Raw genomic sequence first — 19,105 nt, 5'->3', positions numbered from 1 at the left:
TGGTTCGATTTTTCTCCTTTTGGTTTTGGTTTATTCAGTTCGGTAACTTTGGTTTATTCGGTTTGAATATTAATTAGTGTATAGAGTCATAGATTGTAATATTTTTAATTAAAGTACTCAAAAGTACAAAACTAAAAACGTTTGTTGACAAAAGTTTTATCCAAAATCAGCAAATATCAACCTAGAGAGATAAAAATATACATAAAGGAATAAATTTGATCAATAGAAATGTCGTGTTACTTGCTTAGAGTTAATTGATGAACTTGGAGAATAAAGGAGTAAAATTTTAGAGTTTTTATATTTATGTTATAATTGATAATATGTGTTTTTGTGTAATGTAATATATATTTCGGTACGGTATCGGTATTTCAGTATTTTATTTTAAAATACCAAATACCATACCTAATACCAATTTCCTTTTAAAACAGAAACCAAATACCATACCGAATACCAAAATATCGAATTCTAAATACCAAAATTTTCGGTTTTGGTACGGTAATTCAGTATTTACCAAATTATGCGCAGCCCTACCTGTAGCTCCACAACCTATCAAAACACTTCAAATTCACACAAAACTCACTTGTTAGTCTGCCTCAATATCAAACAAAATCAAAAACTAAAACTAAACTAACTCTATGCTATGAATTGGGTTGTCTCCCAATAAGCGTCTTAGTTAACGTCATGGCAGGACGAATACAACACGACTATGGGTTGCCTCCCAGGAAGCGCCTGATTTAATGTCGCGTCACGATGCAAGCTTTCAGGATTACACTTCGCTCACATATTGGGGCTCTTCCAGGTACATCACATCTTTATCCCCTTTTTTTCAATCATTCTAGGTAGTGTTTCAATCTTTGCCCATTCGCTTTAAACCTGTTTGTCCCATATTCGGACTCAATTTCTACAGCTCCACTTGGGAACACTTGCACAACTCTAAATGGTCCCGACCATCTAGATTTCAGCTTACCCGAAAATAATCTCAATCTTGAGTTGTATAACAACATTAGATCTTCGGGTTTGGAGTTCCTATATAGAATGTGCTTGTCATGCATCATCTTCGTCTTTTCCTTGTACAATTGAATGCCTGGAACCGGAACTCCTCGAGTTCATATAACTCTGTAACTCTACTTGTGCCTGTGGTTTCCATATCCAAATTCAACTGCCGCAGTGCTCATAAGGCTTTATGCTCAAGCTCCACTAGAAGATGGCGTGCTTTGCAAACACCAACTTGTACGGAGACATACCAATTGGAGTTTTAAATATTATGCGGTAAGCCCATAACGCATCATCCAACTTCCTTTCCCAATCAGTCCGAGTCAGATTTACTGTCTTGGTTAGGACACTTTTAATTTCCTTGTTTGACACTTCCACTTGCCCGCTCGTTTGCGAGTGGTAAGGTGTGGCAACCTTATGGCGAACTCCATACTTTTCTAACAGCCCTGCGAATGCTCTATTGCAGAAATGAGTTTCATAATCACTGATTATGGCTCTCGGAGTGCCAAACCATGTGAAAATATTTTTTCCTAGAAATCCTATCACTCTCTTGGCATCATTTGTTGGAAGAGCCACTGCTCCAACCCATTTGGAGACATAATCAAATGCTACCAATATGTATTTATTACCATACGAGCTGACAAATGGTCCCATAAAATCAATCCCCCACACGTCAAACGCTTCCACCTCTTGAATTGTAGTCATTGGCATCTCATAACGACGAGATATGTTGTCGGTTCTTTGGCACTCATCATAACTTTTCACCCAGGCATGGGCATCCTTGAATAGAGTAGGCCAATACAAACCCGACTCCAACACATTTGCCGTTGTCCGAGTTCCTCCAAAGTGCCCACCATATGGTGAAGCATGGCAAGCCTGCAAAACAGAAGATTGATCTTTCTCGGGGATACACCTCCGGATCATGTTATCCACACATATTTTAAAAAGTAAGGGTTCATCCCAGTAATAAGACCAACAATCACGAAAGAACTTTTTCTTTTGAATCGAAAAGAGTTCATAAGGTACAATACCGCTTGCCAAATAGTTAGCAATATCAGCATACCAAGGTGTCTCCTCCATTGTCACTGCTAGTAATTGTTCATCCGGGAATGTCTCTGTGATATCTTCAACCTCTACTTTCTTTTCAGCTCCCTCTAACCTTTAAAGGTGGTTTGCCACTTGGTTCTCCGTTCCTTTCCTATCGCGGATCTCCAAATCGAATTCTTGTATCAAAAGAACCCAACGGATCAAGCGTGGCTTTGACTCCTTCTTTGCTATCAAGTACCTAAGTGTTGCATGGTCAGTATAAACAATCACTTTTGAATCTATCAAATAAGACATAAATTTGTCGAATGTAAACACCACAACCAACATCTCTTTCTCAGTCACGGTATAATTGAGTTGTGCACTGCTTAGCTTTGCATAGTAAATTGGGTGTACCATTTTATCCTTTCGCAGCCCCAAAACTGCTCTTATAGCATAGTCACCTGCATCACACATAAGCTCAAACTGCTGCTCCCAGTCGGGTGCAACAATGATTGGTGCAGTCACCAGTCTCTCCTTTAGCTCCTCAAATGCTAACATGCAATCATCAGAAAACACAAAGAGGTGATCCTTTTCAAGCAGTTTACATAAGGGTTTAGTAATTTTAGAGAAATCCTTTATAAATCGCTTGTAGAAATCGGAATGCCCAAGGAAACTTCTTACTTCCTTGACCGAAGTGGGCGGTAGTAACTTCTCAATTACGTCAACCTTATCATGGTCGACCTCAATACCCTTACTTGACACTCAATTCCCCAAAACTATACCTTTTTGTACCATAAAATGGCACTTCTCCTAGTTCAGCACCAGGTTTGTCTCCACACACCTTTTCAACACTCTTCTACATTTGTAAAGACAATCATCGAATGAATTCCCCATCACTGAGAAATCATCCATAAGGACTTCCATAATATATTTAACTATAAGAGTGAAAATGGCTAATATACACCTCTGGAAAGTGGTCGGTGCATTGTATAGGCCAAACGGCAGTCTCCGAAAGGCAAAGATACAAGGACAAGTGAATGAAATTTTCTCTCTATTCTCAGGGGCTATTGTGATCTGATTGTACCCCGAATATCCATCCAAAAAGCATAAGTAAGACCTCTCTGCCAATCTATCCAACATTTGGTCAATGAATGGCAGGGGAAAATGGCCTTTCCGGGTGGCAGTGTTCAGTTTTCTGTAATCCGTGCAAATTCGCCAGCCCGTGACTGTACGAGTAGAGATAAACTCATTATTATCATTATGTACAACAGTCATACCACCTTTCTTCGGAAAACATTGGATTGGGCTTATCAGACGCTATCTGAATCAGGAAGATGATGCCCACATCCAACCACTTAATCACATCCTTCTTCACTACTTCCTTCATATTCGGGTCTAGCCTTCTTTGATGTTCACTTTAAGGTTTGTGCCCCTCTTCAAAGAGAATCTTATGCATGCAAAAGACTGGGTAGATACCCTTAATGTCTGCCATGGTCCAACCAATAAGAATTTTACATTCTTGTAACACCTGTAGGAGTTGTTCTACCTGCACATCTAACAAACCAGATGAGATAATAACAGGTAAAGTAGATTTAGGCCCTAAGAAAGCATACCTGAGGTGAGCTAGAAGCGGTTTCAGGTCCAACTGTGGTGGCTTCTCTATTGACGGCTTCACATGCGGTATTTCTCTTTCTTCTAAGTATATTGGCTCAAATTGGGGTTCCCATTCCCAAAACCCTTGACCTTCGAGAGCCATAACCCACTTTGCCAACTCTTCACCATCCACTTCTTTCAAATTCATCAAGCAAGCTTCTAATGGGTCTCTGACATTAAGAGTCTCATCCTCCTCTTGTAGTATCACATCAATTGCCTCCACTAGCGAACAATTTGCAAATTTGCTGCCTCCTCATAGATTGTTGAACATTGAATATTAATTTTTCATTATTCAACCTCATTTTCAACTCTCCAGTCTCACATTCAATCAATGCTCTCCTAGTGGCTAAGAACAGCCTTCCCAAAATTATGGGTATTTCTTCGTCAACCTGACAGTCAAGAATAACGAAATTAGCAGGAAATACAAACTTTCCCACTTGGATGAGCACATCGTCCAGAATTCTTGTTGGCCTTTTCACTGTGCGATCAACCAATTGCAGCAACATTGAGGTCGGTCTAGCTCTGCCAATACCTAACTTTGTGTAGATTACCAAGGGCATCAAGTTGATACTGTCTCCTAAGTCACACAATGCTTTAGCAAAAACATAACTTCCAATTGTGCATGGGATAGTGAAACTACCGGGATTAGACAATTTTTGATCCATAGGTATTATCACTACCGCTCTACAAGTTTGAGTCAAAGTTTCAATAGACAGGTCCTGGAAGTCAAACTTTCGAGACATCAAATACTTCATCAGTTTAGCATAACCTGGCATTTCCCCCAAAGCATCCATCAGCGTAATATTCAATTGAATCTGTCTGAGCACTTCCATGAATTTCCTGTATTGATCATCTTTCTTTTGCTTTGCCAACCTTTGAGGGAATGGTGCTGAAATTAGCTTCTGCCCACTGCTCTGTGTCTTTTCCTGATTAGAAGTCTTTTCCATTACATGTTCTGCGAACTGTTCAATTTCCTTCTCCTTGCCTTTGTCAACTTGTGCTTGTTCAATTACAACCTTTGTGAGCTCCGTCGACTCATCAATCTCGATTGGCACTAGAGTAAGTGGCACGACGTCTCTATTAGATTGAGAAACTTCTTACTCTCTATCCAAATCCCTTCCATTCTTGAGACTCACTGCCTTAACTGATTCGGGTTCTGCTATTTTGGATTGATGTTTGTGTTTGCAGGCAACATTCCTTGTGGGCGATTGTTCAAAGCCATGGACAGCTGGCCTAACTGAGTTTCAATGCCTTTAATAGCTGAGTCATGTGCGGCTAACTTTTCTTGCATCCTTCCATTTGTCCCAATGATTTGTTGCAGCATGCCCTTGATTTCTATCATATTACTGTCGTCATGTCTGGTCACATGTTGTTGATGTGGTTGTTGGTAAGGCAATTGTTGTTTGTGCTGCTGATTGTAACCATGCTGCCTTTGATAGGGCACAACTTGGCCTTGTGGTCGTGCTCCCGTAGGATTGGTATTGTACTATGCTGGGTTAGTCTGTACTGCTGATTCTGAAGTCCCCATTGCTATCCACCTTGCCTATGACCCCCAAAATTATTATATAATTCATGTCTTCTCTGAAGCCCTGGTTATCATTTTCTTCACTCCACGAGCAACCATACGAGTGATTGATGCATGGAGTGCATAAGCCTCCATTTGTTGTGTCAATAATATGAACCTGTTTCGTGCCCATCTCATCAATTTTCTTTGTCAACAAGTTCATCTGGGTCATGAGAGTGGCTATGTTTTCTGTATTTGTATTGTTTGGGTCAAGAGCAAAATAATGTACTATTGGAGAGAGAGTTGTATCCCTCGTCATCCAGCCTGAATTTTGAGCCATCTTGTCAAGAAGGATCTTACACTCTGTGAATGATTTGCTCAAGAATGCACCTCCGGCTGAAGCATCTACATTGGCCTTCAGACTGTCAGCCAAACCCATATAGAATCTCTGTCCTAGCATCTGATCCGGGATGCCATGGTATGGACACTTCACCAGCATACCCTTAAATCTCTCATAGGTTTCTTGCAAAGTTTCAGTTGGTTTCTGCCTAAACTACAATATCTCATCAATTTGCCTTGAAGTCTTGTTGGGTGGATAGAACTTGTTTAAGAACTGCTTGACTAGCCCCCCCCCACCCAAAGTAGCAATGGAGTTTATTGGGAGAGAATTCAGCCAAGTTTGAGCCTTCCCAGTCACTGAGAATGGAAACAGTAACAATCTGATTGCTTTGGGTGTCACATTCGGCTGTCTTTGAGTGACACAAATTGATAGAAAATTTTTCAGATGTTGTTGTGGGTCTTCGATGTACGACTCGGAGAACAACCCTTTATTCTGCAGCAAGTGCAACATGTTGTTTGTAATTTGAAAAGTCTTTGCTTGTATCGGGGGGACTGCAATTGCAGTTGCCAGATTGTCAGTAGTTGGTTACGATCAATCATATAGAGAAGCTTCCGGCACAAGAGGTGCTACCACTCCGATGTTTGGGTCAACTTGATTATTTCTATAATTCCCGTTACGTTCTCGACATTACCCATTTCAATTTCGATTTGTTCATTCAGTTTTTGCTGTTTACCCTTCTTGCTAGCCTGATTCAATGTCTTGAATGCTTTTTCGAGATCTGAGAGACCTTTAAATAGTTCATCAGTTCTCAAGGAGCTTCTAAGCATGCATCTAAGGCAAATAAGAATTCAAACATGAGAATTTCAATGAAAATATTTTTAGCACCACAGAAAATTGATCTAAATTAAAAATCCTAGCAATTCTTTCAAGTTGTAACGAATAACACCGTTAGTCCCCCGATAACGGTACCAAAATTTGATCACGCCCAACTATGCCTTATAAAAAAGACTAAGCGGTAGCTGCAAAAATAATTTGGTTCAAGAGTCTGGAGTCGAATCCCACAGGGAACTAACCTATTTGCTACAACTTTTCAGTATCACTAATGATAAGCTCATACAACTTTCAGAGTTCAAGATTTGATTTGTGAATTAGTAAAAATTACTTAACTAAGAAAAAATGACAATAAAAACTGTCAACTAGCAAGAATGAGGTTGAATCAAGGATAAAAAGATCTAGGGTTTAGGATTTCCCCAATTGCCGGATTAATTCCTGACACATTAGCTATAATCTCGCCGCAACACTCTCTAAAGATGATGAGTTCTTGTTTACCGCAATTATCTCTCGATCAATTACGATAATTTACTAGAAGTATTCTCTCAAACTACTCTAGCTGGCAATTCGTACAACTCATAAATATCGCGCCAAGGTTTTGTCTAATCTCGCTTTTAAATTAAAGTAATTAATCTCTTAACTTACTCGAAAGTGGAATTGTTCAACAACAATCTAATCAAGTGCTCTCTCTCAAGCAACACAAGATAACTAGACACGATTAATCAAGGGCCCTTCAATTAACCACAAGAAACACATAGTTGAACAATTAAAGAGTAAAAACGGCTCAATTATATCAAAACACAATCAAGACTTCATCCAACAATTAGTTTCATCAACCCTAGATGACGAATTTAGTTACTCATAATTGTGTAAATAATCATAGTAATATCTAAAAGCATTAAACTACAAATTAAAGGAAAGCGGAGAGAAAACTTGATTGATTCGTGCTTCCAAAGTGTTTCGTAGCCTCTTGCCTCTTGCCTCTCTAATGATGCCCCCCTCCCCCCCTCAAAAACTAACTTTAAGAGGTATTTATAGGGTTGGGGCCAAATTTTACACGTCCAAAAATAGTGAGAAAATAAGATTGGCTCGGATAGCATCGTCGGCGCGAGGCACTGTCAGAGGCACCAATGTTTCTGTGCGAAGCACTATCAGGGGCGCCAATGTTTCTGTGCGAGGCACTGTCTAGGCGCCAATGACAATGCCCTGGACAATGCCTTGAACTATCTATGGCCATAACTTTTCATTGCCCTGCGCGTCTTCTTTTATTGCTCTATTTTGTAGCTCTGAGATACCATTTCGTGCAACTTTTCTCCAATTCACGTCCAAGCATTCTTACACGTGAAATAAGCTCTATTAAGCTCAATTGTCGCACAAATTAGCATCCAAACAACAAACAAATAGGATAAATAACGTTAAAATATATGAAATTATAGCACGGCATCATTAAGCGTTAGCAAAGAACAAGTGTCTAAAGGACCGCAACAAATAAAAAAAGTAAAAGGAAGGAAGTATCTCTTTTCCTGTGAAGCTAGTCATTTCCGTAGAGGAATTGGTGGTTCGCGACAGTATTTAAATTCCAATTTGAAAAAAAAAAAAATCCAAACACCATGTAAAAAAGATATCAAAAGCCTAGCAAACTATGAACTACTATGTTTCAAGGTCTAAGTATACTTATAATATTTACATCATTAAGATATGTAATATTCAAAAAGGTCTTCACATGTAATATCTAACTCCCATTATATTTTGACTTTCATGATAAACAGTGATCGAATGAATATTCAACTGCATCATACAACCTTTAGAGTATACCATTTCGAAAAAGTTAGTGTACACATAAAATTTATTGGGTAAAGTCCATACAAGATTTGAATTAAATCTTAAATTCATTTGGGTTGAAGAATTAAGTTGTACTTTACAAGGTAAATGAGTTTATTTTTATTATTTTCAAACCCAAAGTGATCATTTCATCATGAGGTCCAGACTCATACCATATGTTAAATGACATGGCATGTCCAGTCAAATTCAAAGCCAACAAGATGATGCCACGTGTTAAAATGATATGGCAATTCAGTCAAAAGCAATGACCAATCAAAGGTCGTCAATTGTCTAAACGACATGTCCTAGCCAATCATATGCAAGCTTATCACATAGCTTGTGTAATAAGTTTGATGACTCACATGAGCCAATCAGAAACAAGCAAGAAAGTTTACATAACTCTCTGGAGTTTGTGAAGGCATCCGCAAACACAGAGATCAATCATCAACTGTATAGTTCTTCAATAAGAACGAAGTGGTCAACGGAGTTCTTCCCGGAGATCAACCCGAAATGACAAAATCCTGCCCGAAGTTCTTGGCGATTAAATACATCAAAAGGAGGTCTGTAATATATTACGTTCGAGAAAGACGCTTCTCGAGCCCTCGAATCACAGAGGAAACAAGAAGGTCCACATCATCCTAAGTTCAAGAGAGACGTTGCTTCATCCCTCGAATCACAAAACTTTTTGGAGAGAAGAATTAAGAGATTATATAGAATTGCGCTTACAAATATTTATCAATTTCTTTTGCTTCAAATTTTTGTTGCAAAATATTTTCCAATACAAGTGAAAATTTGTTGCAAACAGTTAGTTTTTCACGCCTATTATCATATTATGCTTCACAATATTCCTAGCTAGTAGAATGACGTGAAAACATGGTTCCTTCAAATTCATTAAAATAAATAGAATATAGGGAAAATGGCCAAATATATCCCTTTACTTTTATATATTGTCTATATTTAACCTCCGTTATATTATCGGACAAAATTTACCCCTACCGTTATACTATCGGGCCAAATTTACTCATACAATCAGCAAATTTTTAAAAATACCCCTTAATCTGTTAAGTAATCCAAAATCTCCCAAATTATTTTTATTTAAATCACTTGTTGTTCTTCGTCCTCCATTATTTTTAAAAGTTACTATTGATGTGAATGTTAAAGTTACTAGACTATACAAATTATTCATAATTTTTTTAATTACCAATGCACCCATTTCTCTTCTTGTAATAAATAAAATTAGTTTAGAAATTTATTTATTTTTCAATCATATACACACCGTAGAATTTAGTGGGTCTATTTATTGTGTATTATATGCAACTGATCATCATGTATGTACATGTATATTCAAATATATTTTGTCATTGCATGGTTAGTATAGAGTTCGATCGACTAACTTAAGAGTGCACAATGTGTAGGCTTTTAATTAAAGCAAAGTTGAATTAGACGTATAAAGTCTCCGAGAAATTTCAACTTCAATCACTAATACTTGCAAAGTCTCCATATATTTGGTGTAACGAATTCATTAAAATTGGGATGTAAATTATTTTAGAACTTAGAAAAGTTACCTAATTTAGATTTTAATTTACTATACTTCTTTTATTCGGTTGTATTATTTAATATTTTTTTCTCTAATTTATATGCCAATTATTTCAAAAATAGTGGACCAATACGAACAACAAGTGATTTAAATAAAAGGAATTTGGGAGATTTTGGATTACTTAATAGATCAAGGGGTATTTTTAAAAGTTTGCTGATTATAGGGGTAAATTTGGCCCGATAGTATAACAGTAAGAATAAATTTGGCCCGAAAGTATAACGAAAGTTAAATATAGAAAATATATGAAAGTAAAGGGGTATATTTGGCCATTTTCCCTAGAATAAATAGAACAAAGAAGTTAATATTATTGGTAATAGTATTTAGGACCCGTTTGGCCATAGATTTTGCCAAAATAAACTTGGGTTTTATTTGACAAACACATGTTTGGCCATAGATTTTACCTACATTTTGACCAAATCCCAAATTCCAAAACCAGCTCAATAGTTGGTTTGGGGGCAAAATATCACTATTATATTTTTAAAAATTACCCCAAACTTTAGTATTTTATAAAAGAGTCCACCATTTATTATTTTGTAACGATGTTGTTTCGTCTTCTCGGTCATCTGATAGTGTATCATGTAGTTCATTATAAAAATAATAATTTTGTATCAAATTTATTTATGTTCAGGACTATGATTTGCGATAATATAATGAATGTTATTGATAATGGTACTGTTTGGTATTTATGACAGTTTTTAGAACTTGTGGGTATAAGTCATGTTTCATGCTTTTCCAAACCAAACTTCACCCAAAACAGATGTCCAAATACATTTTTATCTTCAAACCAAACTTCACCCAAATCAAAATTTTCAAAATAAATTTGGGAATATATGGTCAAACGCTAGCTTAATATCCTTGTAAGGGAGAATTTGGAGTTATACCACGTCGTTTTAATAATCCAGACAGCTGCCAGTGACCGTTAATGTTATAGGCGGGAGTCGGAAGAAAAAGCGGGAATAATTTAATACTCCTACTTAAATAAACCCCTATAAAAATAAAATTTAAATACTCCCAAATTAACACTCTCCATTTCTCTCTCTTCCCCTCCAACGAAACAAATAGCCAAAATGGAAGACCCTTACGCCGGAATTATCAGGAACTGTACCACTGCCGCCGATGAACAGGAGCTTTGTAACTGCTCGTTTGCTGTGTAATTCGAGAACTTTCCCCGATCCTCCGGCTCGCCGTCGTCGTCGCCGGTTCCGTCAAAACAAACCGGAATTATCATGTTATCACTTCAAGATAGCGACACAATTGACCAAAATACCCCTCGTGAAGATGAAGAATTCCAAACTCCTCCAGAGCACCATAATTCTCAGACCTATATCTCCGGCTCTGATGATCAGAGACCTACCATGGCTGCAGCAGTAGATTTACCGGCTACTGTTCCCGCCGGTGAAGATACCGCAGTGGATTACGGTCACGGGTTGATTAGAGTTGACGAAGTTGAGTATTGGGAGGGTGATTTTGATGAACCGTTGAGGAAGAGAATTAGGGTTTGTGAGAAGAATTTGGGTATGAAGAGTTCAATTACACAAAAGGTGGTTGATGCAGATACTGAGATCACAGATTTAAGACGTGAACAAATTGTGCAAAATGAAGTAGTTACGGATACTAGAATGAAGAGACATGTGGATTCTGCAGTAAAAGAGTCCGGAGATGGAGGAGTAGTACATGAACATGGTGAGAATGAGAAGTTCAATCATGCAAATGGGAGAATGGAAAGCTGTACTGCTGGTGTCGATGGAAGCATTAGGGGAAGGTGCAAATTGCCGTTATGGATGAGGGGAGGAGAGAAGAATGGAGGAGTGGAGGGGGGATTTGGGAAGAAGGCAGCGAAGAAGGGGCAGTTCAAAGACATAATAGAATCTACATTCATGGTGGTTGTTGGGGAGATGATGAACATTGAAATGCAGAATGCAGACTTCTGGGAGACTGCTAAGAGGCGTGGTATGTGTATTCCTCGGCCTAGATGGTGCCCCCCCGGAGTGAGTTATTGATTGATTTCATGTCAGGAAACCTATAGATTTAGGGAGATTTTGGTATACTGTGTGAAGAATTGACAAAGTCATTGCAGGTTGTAAATGGAGTTTTAAAGGGATTGACTTCACTAGCTAGTTAGGAACCAATATACTAGGATATTCTGAGCTTCTGCTTTAGTTTCAGCTGATGTAAATTATGTACTGAAACTATTTTGAATGGAAGTAACCAACCGTCTTGTGTGCAAGATGAGACTTTATTTGTAAGGCCACACGCATACTTGGAAGGAGCAAGAACTCAGTTCCCTCCACTTTGACATCTCATTTGTCTTTTTGGAGTAACTTCTTCATAAATAAAACCAACAGACAGAAGGGATGTCCCCAATTTAAGTTTAAAATTTTTACTGCATACAGACTCTGGAGTCTGGACATTGTCACCTTCACTGTATTTTCAGCTATATATTATACATTAATGTTTGTCATTCTTTACAAAAAGGAGCAAAAAGGGTGAACAACCACATCCATTGACTAAATCCAAACTTTTGTTTAATATATAGGTCCCAACTCTCTCAGCAAATTACCATATGATTGATGTAGAACATGCAGACACAATCATCTGATTTGGCTGGAATAGTTTCGAGATGCCTTATGAAGAAAATGTGATAGTATTGCTAGGGACGTACAACATATGGGTATACAGAGCTGCTACTAGTGCTTGCTTGTGCAGCAAAACTTGATGTTGGTACCAAGAGTTCTGCCTGGGGGAAGGAGCTGTTGGACGGCACATCCAGCAGCAATTCCTGGTCAGAACTTCCATTTGCAAAATGGAGAGAATCCAGCATAGGAGAACTATTACAAGGCAAGGCAAATAGGCTTTTTGGACTGAAGCAAGAGCTATCGTTGTCTATTAGTTCCTTCTGCTCATAGCTGCTTTTCATAACCACCCTATTGGGGCTCTTCGTTGCTTTCTTTGGACCTGAAGCGAAATGGCTTGAAAATTATTTCCATCTGAATTAGTGATAAAGTCGAAGAACATACTACACATGGAAAATAGAACTAGGGGATTTTTCCTCGGAGGAAAAAAATCTAGTATGCCCCCCCCGGCACACAAACGAAGTTTTAGCATTACTTAAGCTGGAGAAATTATGTGGCAAAGACACTAGAATCTAGATAAAGAGGAAAGCTAGACAAATTTGATGGACCAATGAAACATATCCTCACATTCTTTTTTCTTTTTCCCTTTTGGTGGCAGGTAACATAGCCAGAAGTGAGAGGACATTGATTTTTTATGGAAAAAGTTGAAATGCTTACCTAGTCTTGTCAATCATGAATTTCACAACTACTTGCCTGTATATTACAGGATATATAATAGGATGGAGGGTCCATAGATATAGTTTGAGAGAGAGAGAGATGTCGAGATGGACTTTTTCTTTTAACCCCTCCCCTATTTCCATCTTCCATTTCAATAGGTGAATGTCTCCTAACAGTTATCCAGCATGAATCAAGCCACCTCAAGATACTAGGCCATGGAACTGACCTTGTCTTGCAAGCTATGTGACAAAATGCAATGTGTAAATAACTAGTTAGAGGAATTAGTTAGCCCAGGCACTGAAAACCAGGACACTAATAGACACAGATACTTTCCACGTTCAAGATATTCTACCACTTCTTCTCATTGTCTATGATGCCCAGTGCCCACTTACTACCCCATGGAACCCTATTCCTCTATCTGCTCCTGGCAGATCACGAGAACAGAAATAATTGAAAATGCCAGAACCATTCTTGTGAATTGCTCAAAACGTATTTAAGTCCTCACATCTAACTTCTTTGCGCTTTCTCTGCTTTGAGCTGTCACACGGGTAAAATTTGATCTCCTCTCACAATTGTCAGGTAAATATTTGCCTCGAAGAGAACAATTAAGTCCACCAATTAAGAGGAATTGTTGAATGCCATGACATTTTTGAAAGAAAAATAAAATGAAAAAGAGAGGCAACCAACCTGCATACTTTGCATGATGCCCCTCCAATGGCCTCTTAACATTCACTGAATGACCTGTGCCTATAGCGTTGGGCCCTCCTGCAACTTCAGAACCATTGGTACTACTTTTACATTTTGTGTCCTAACACAAACAAGATTAGCTTCAATAAAATTACACTATTTGTTTAGATAAAGTAGAATGTTCATAAAACATCAAAAGACCTAACCTTGATAAGGTTATACTTTTCCACCCACTTTGACTTTGTAAAATAGCACAATATTAACCTCTTCAAGGTCCTAGAGTCTTCTATTTTCACCCCTAACGAGTTATCAAAAACACCTTCTGCAAGAAGTTTCTGGAAGGAAGACAAATTCTCCTCAAAATGAGAGCTCTCAAACATGCTTTGAAGACTGCAGATAGAGAAACCATAGAAACAAAATCAGCAATATCACAGAAGAAGAAAAACTTGATTCTAGGATTTTATTCTCAATAGTTCAGTGATGCTATATGTTATTAAGACTTCTGACAACTTAAAAGGAATACAAATATGAAGTAGATTGTATGAACCTATCTGGAGGCGCAAAAGAATCAACAGGAGCCAAGTATTTTAGTAGTTGCTGCTGTTCATCACTTGAGAAATGCCTCACGAACTCTTCATAATTAAGTACATCCTGAATCATATTTATCATAATCATATCAGTTTTGAAGTATTGCAGCGGAGTATTGCCTAGATCCACACTGTAAGAATTAACAATTGACAACATAGCCAAAATAAACTTTAAAAGTGATTAAATTCATTAGGAGTTAGTGGGCCTTGTAGGAAGTATTCTACTGTTATATTAGATGAAACAAAAATTTATTCGTAATGAAATCAAGAGCTAGCAACAGACCTTCAGGTCTATATGGCACAGTGGTGAATTATGTTGTCCAAGAATCTGCAATTTCTCAAGCCGATCCTTATCCCTGCATTTCAAAATAAAATCAGAGGACGGAAAGCATAAATCAAGGTAAAGAACAGGGTTTAAAGCTGTTGGAATTATGGAATTATTGTATGTAATGCCACCACAAGCTTACTGCACAATTAGCATTTGCAGTGAAGTAAATAAGTTTATCCAGGGAAAAGTGGAATTCCATTAAACCATAACCCCCCCAAAGAATCTTACCTCCTCCAATTCTTTTACGGATAAAAAAAGAAAAAGAAAAAGAAACTGCCTTGTTATTGTCAAGTAGTTTCAACTTCTTACCCCGTCTTTAAACAGATGAAGAAGATGATACCATCAAAGTGCAGTCTGTTGGTTCGATTTATGTTATCTTCCTGATGCATATTGATTCTTTTTGTGCAGACAAATCACATCTAACATTAGCAGGATATTCATGCATTTAACACCTCATATCCATTTTCTTCCGGTCTAACACATGCAGCACCACCTTTATTTATCAAGACATTTTTATGCTATCAAGATTAATGAAGAAATCACCTTTTAATCTTGTCTTGTTCCATTCCCTGACTAGTAGGCTTCTTGATTCTCTCAGTACCCAGATTTGGTAAATAGACACCCTTGTTAATATTTACAGGTGGGGTAGAAAATCGTGAATAAGCCTCATTTACATAATGTCGCTTGTTATCAACCGATAGAGAGCTGACTTCTGATTCTTCATCTCTACCTATGGAGTTCGGATGTCGAATAAGCACACTTCCATGTCCTATCTCAACAGAGACCATAGGCTTGTCACTAGCAAAAAGCAAATCCTCTTCAGAAGATCCAGAGAAGCATGACGATTGTTGTTCGTGTAGGATGGTATACAGGTCTTTAGTAAGTTTTTCAACTGAAGACTGCTTTGGACGACTAATGCAGGTTCTCTTCCTTGAAGGCACCGTTGTGTCCCATATGTTGGATTGGGCATGGCCTGATCGCACAATTAAGGGGAACGTATTTTAAGCAGCCATTGAAATCACCCAATTATGCAAGAATTCACTGAGCTTTGTGCTTCAAGTACATAGTGAAGGTTAGAATGCACAAGAAAAGTACAAAGAATAAACAAAGAACAGAAAAGAATTCAATAAACCCAATGTAATCCCACAAGTGGGGTCGGGGGTGGGTAGTGTGTACGCAGACCTTAAAGAACACAAAGGAGAAGGCTAGAGAATGTATATTGGACATGCAGTAGGGAACATGACAATATTCGAAGTAACTTCTGTGATTTGACTGAAAGGAGAAGATAAATGACTGAATTTTTTTTAAAATGTAACGAAAATAGAAAGGTCTTAGATTTTACCACTAAAGTTTCAATTTCAGAAAATGCAGCCATACCACAAAAGAAGGTATATTTACCCTGAGGGTAATACTGGCAATCCAACTAAAAGATGTAGAACAGAAACTATGAGCATCACCAAAAATGACTGCCTATAGATTTTTTCATAACAGCTAACAAGAAAAGGTATACAGGCACATATCTACATCTTAAAGAATCAAATTCAATCCAAAATCAAGCTTTTATAGTTTATTGGCTTTTCTGGAAACAGTGTCGGCATTAATAAATGAACTACCTGTCAAATCACTTGCTTCAGTACTATCAAATTGTGCACAGCTCTCCGTGTTTGAGATGGCAGAACCAGAACTTGACCTATTGCTTGTATCTTCATCTAAACCCTTAAGGAAACCCTGATTATAATCAGGAGGAGTTCTAACTTCAGTATTATCATGATTTTGCCTTCGTTTCAGCAACTTTGGCTCTTTGTTTTTCAAAGACATGTGTTTGACTCTAGACACCCTATAATCCTCAAGATCATCAGGCTCTGCCCTTGCATGCAGAGGAGTATAATTTGCCAAGGTTCCTTTTGTTCTCCACCGAGATCCACATGCATTGCACAATATTGGCTTCTCTGGAGGCCCATTACGCCAAAGTGGGGTACCTACAGCGATATGTTGATGTTAAAAGTGTTTCCCAAGTAGATAATGACGGAAGACTGAATGGTATCTGAGAATTGAATGTCCTTCTCAGAAAAGCAGAGAGCAGTACAGGAGGTATAGTTGGGTACTGCAATGTGCCGCGAGTCACTTAGAGTGCAAATTAATGGAATGATATACAAGCTTTCTTTTTCAAGTGGTTCAAGGTAAAATTAATACTAGCAGCTACTTCCGTGGACTTTTAGAAAGAAAGAACAACAAAAGGATAAAGAACATAACTGATAATTGTTGCATCAGAAGTGAACTAAAGAAATTCTTCACGGTACAACAAGACAAACAACTAAGCCAAGACTAGAACACCATAATAAGGAGGAAAGAACTGAATTGAATTTGCACATCAAAAGGCACGGCATTGCATGGACTTTTAAAAATATTTTCTTCGAGACATCATATTTACTAACAGAAAAATGTGATATCAGTAAGAACTTCCGGTAAATCCCAAGCCGAAGACACAGCTATAGGCAACCCAATCAGTTTCTCACCTCAGCTTGCGGAGCATATGTTACATAGGTTGAGTACAGGCTAAAAAAAGCTTTTCCCAATGTCAACGACTACTTTAAGTAGCACCAACACAGGAGAGGAAAGCCAAACTTAACAAGTCTTTTCTAGATAAGCTCAACTGTGACAGTTCCAAACGCAGTAGGTTATGCAGCAAAAGACGAGATAGGATTTCAAGAAGATATCATTAAATGAAGCATACAAATTTACTACATTTGTGATGTGCTGTGTCTGAGTAGAACAAATGGATATAGAATACTCATATTGCCAATTACAACTAGTTATCCTGTTGATTGATTGATTTTGGTTGTTCAGAAAATATCTGAAGTTTGTCAATGCAAAGATTTGTCAACACGAGGCCACGTTTTCAATGTTAAAGACAACCCAAGCAAGATAACACCGATTTACCATATCAATTTGAAACCAATGAGCTCGTTTCATGAGGTAAAGAAAACACAAGAGAACACTACGAGCCACTGATCAGAGAACACTAAATAAGAATGTGTTACAGCACCAGCATTGTGAATTCAGAGTTTAAATGAGAATATGAATGAGGAGCAATCAAGCCACATATATCACTCTTCAATTATAAAGACCAGGAACATGAACTTTGTAAAAGACCAGTCATCATTGGTAGGCATTTTTATGCTATGTTCATGAATCAGGAAACTATAACACCAAAGAGCAAGAAATCAGTTGGCACGGAAAGGAACGGCTAGGGAAGTACATTTTTAAATCTAGAAAGGGAAAAAGGAAAAGAAGTACAGGAAGAAAGTTTGGAAACATCCCCCAATTGCATTGGTTAAAAAAGTATTCAAATTGACCTCCAAAATTGCCTACTTGTTGTTAGACTATTTGTTCATCCTCTCGAGCAGAGGCTCTTTCTTTCTATCTCCCACGATAGGGGTGGCTAAGGTGTGCGTACACACTATCCTCCCAAGACCCCAGACCCCACTTCTGGGATTTTACGGGGTTTGTTGTTGCTGTTAGACTATTTGCAAGATTTGAGCAAACATATTTTCCACAAAAGAGTTGATAAATTGGCTGGGAACAAAAAGAAACCCATTCAGAAACGAGATTCATCTTAAACACAGTATACAAATCTAGAGATTTAAGTGAATGTACAAGCAAAGCAAACAGATAACAAGTAATAAAATGAATAACAGCACATATTACTCATCATTTTTTATTGGTCAGCGATCTCTTGACTTATGAAGTAACCATCAAATAATAGTATTTAGCGAGTGGGAAAAAGGGAACAATTCTCTGAGCTGAAGAGACTTTTTTTTTTTAGATTAATAAACTCATGAGAGAAATAAAATACATTGAAGAAACAAGAACTCACTTGTAACACCACAGTGATAGCAAGGTCCTTGCTTTCCCATCTGTGCAATTTCTTAATTCAAGAAAAATGAAATTTCAAAGTATTTCTGCTTTTGTTTTCTTTAGAAAATGAAAAATATTTATATAATATAAATATCTGTTCAATTATACTTTTCAGCCTCTTATATTTTGTATATATGTTACTGGGTATCAAAGCTTCTCTGCAATGGACCCAAAGAAAGTTGTGCAGGAAAAACCAGCAAACCCAACAAGACCAAGAAAAGTCTGTATATAAAAAGTCCCACAAAAAACCAGTGAAAATAGCAAAAGTTATGAACAAGTAATAAAGGGATTAAAGATGGGGTTTTTTTTTCAGCTGAGAATTTGTACAATCCAATGAAGAAAAGAAAAGACTACTGGAATTTGAAGGAATTTTATAAACATTTAGGGAAAGGAAGGTGAAATGTGAACGGAAATGAGGGTGTTGTGTTTCTGTGTGACCTCTTCTTCTTGTTTTGTAATTTGTAAATGAAGTTAATAATATGTTTTGGCTTTCTTTGGTATTAAATCCTTGTGAAAAGTTCAATTCCCTC

At 37.6% G+C, this 19,105-nt stretch overlaps 2 protein-coding genes across 3 annotated transcripts; both read right to left on the bottom strand.

Moving 5' to 3' along the window:
• Positions 1-1,197: 1,197 nt before the first annotated feature.
• On the bottom strand, positions 1,198-5,615 carry LOC107785270 (uncharacterized). The gene is made up of 7 exons (XM_075242726.1): positions 5,180-5,615; positions 3,995-4,726; positions 3,633-3,894; positions 3,496-3,547; positions 2,812-2,875; positions 2,434-2,570; positions 1,198-1,773 (listed from the first exon to the last, which is right to left on the bottom strand). Exons 1-7 carry the CDS (start codon positions 5,613-5,615, stop codon positions 1,198-1,200), a joined length of 2,259 nt encoding a protein of 752 aa, XP_075098827.1.
• A 6,514-nt stretch (positions 5,616-12,129) lies between these two features.
• LOC107785274 (GATA transcription factor 26-like) lies at positions 12,130-19,048 on the bottom strand. Of its 2 annotated transcripts, none has more exons than XM_016606539.2 (8): positions 18,535-19,048; positions 16,271-16,636; positions 15,201-15,630; positions 14,613-14,685; positions 14,290-14,393; positions 13,949-14,132; positions 13,743-13,863; positions 12,130-12,720 (listed from the first exon to the last, which is right to left on the bottom strand). In XM_016606539.2, exons 1-8 carry the CDS (start codon positions 18,572-18,574, stop codon positions 12,416-12,418), a joined length of 1,623 nt encoding a protein of 540 aa, XP_016462025.2. In that variant the 5' UTR covers positions 18,575-19,048; the 3' UTR covers positions 12,130-12,415. The 2 variants fall into 2 exon arrangements, with proteins under 2 accessions (XP_016462025.2, XP_075100385.1); XM_075244284.1 differs by lacking the exon at positions 18,535-19,048 and adding an exon at positions 18,366-18,387.
• Positions 19,049-19,105: the final 57 nt, after the last annotated feature.

This window comes from Nicotiana tabacum, chromosome 22 (genome assembly GCF_000715075.1).
Source record: "Nicotiana tabacum cultivar K326 chromosome 22, ASM71507v2, whole genome shotgun sequence".
Classification (NCBI taxonomy): domain Eukaryota; kingdom Viridiplantae; phylum Streptophyta; class Magnoliopsida; order Solanales; family Solanaceae; genus Nicotiana; species Nicotiana tabacum.
Note: the sequence above shows the minus strand (reverse complement) of the source record. Positions and strands in the feature narration are given on the sequence as shown.

Excerpts from the sequence above, each read along its gene's own strand:
- LOC107785270 (XM_075242726.1), bottom strand. The coding sequence starts at position 5,615 with ATGGGTTTGGCTGACAGTCTGAAGGCCAATGTAGATGCTTCAGCCGGA. Across the intron at positions 4,727-5,179 it reads TGGGGACTTCAGAATCAGCA|TGCCAATCGAGATTGATGAG; the intron begins GTACAGACTAAC and ends CACTTACTCTAG. Across the intron at positions 1,774-2,433 it reads GGCTGCGAAAGGATAAAATG|GATGCCCATGCCTGGGTGAA; the intron begins GTACACCCAATT and ends ACTCTATTCAAG.
- LOC107785274 (XM_016606539.2), bottom strand. The coding sequence starts at position 18,574 with ATGGGAAAGCAAGGACCTTGCTATCACTGTGGTGTTACAA. Across the intron at positions 14,394-14,612 it reads TGTGCCATATAGACCTGAAG|GATGTACTTAATTATGAAGA; the intron begins GTCTGTTGCTAG and ends AATATGATTCAG. Across the intron at positions 14,133-14,289 it reads TCTTTTGCGCCTCCAGATAG|TCTTCAAAGCATGTTTGAGA; the intron begins GTTCATACAATC and ends CTCTATCTGCAG.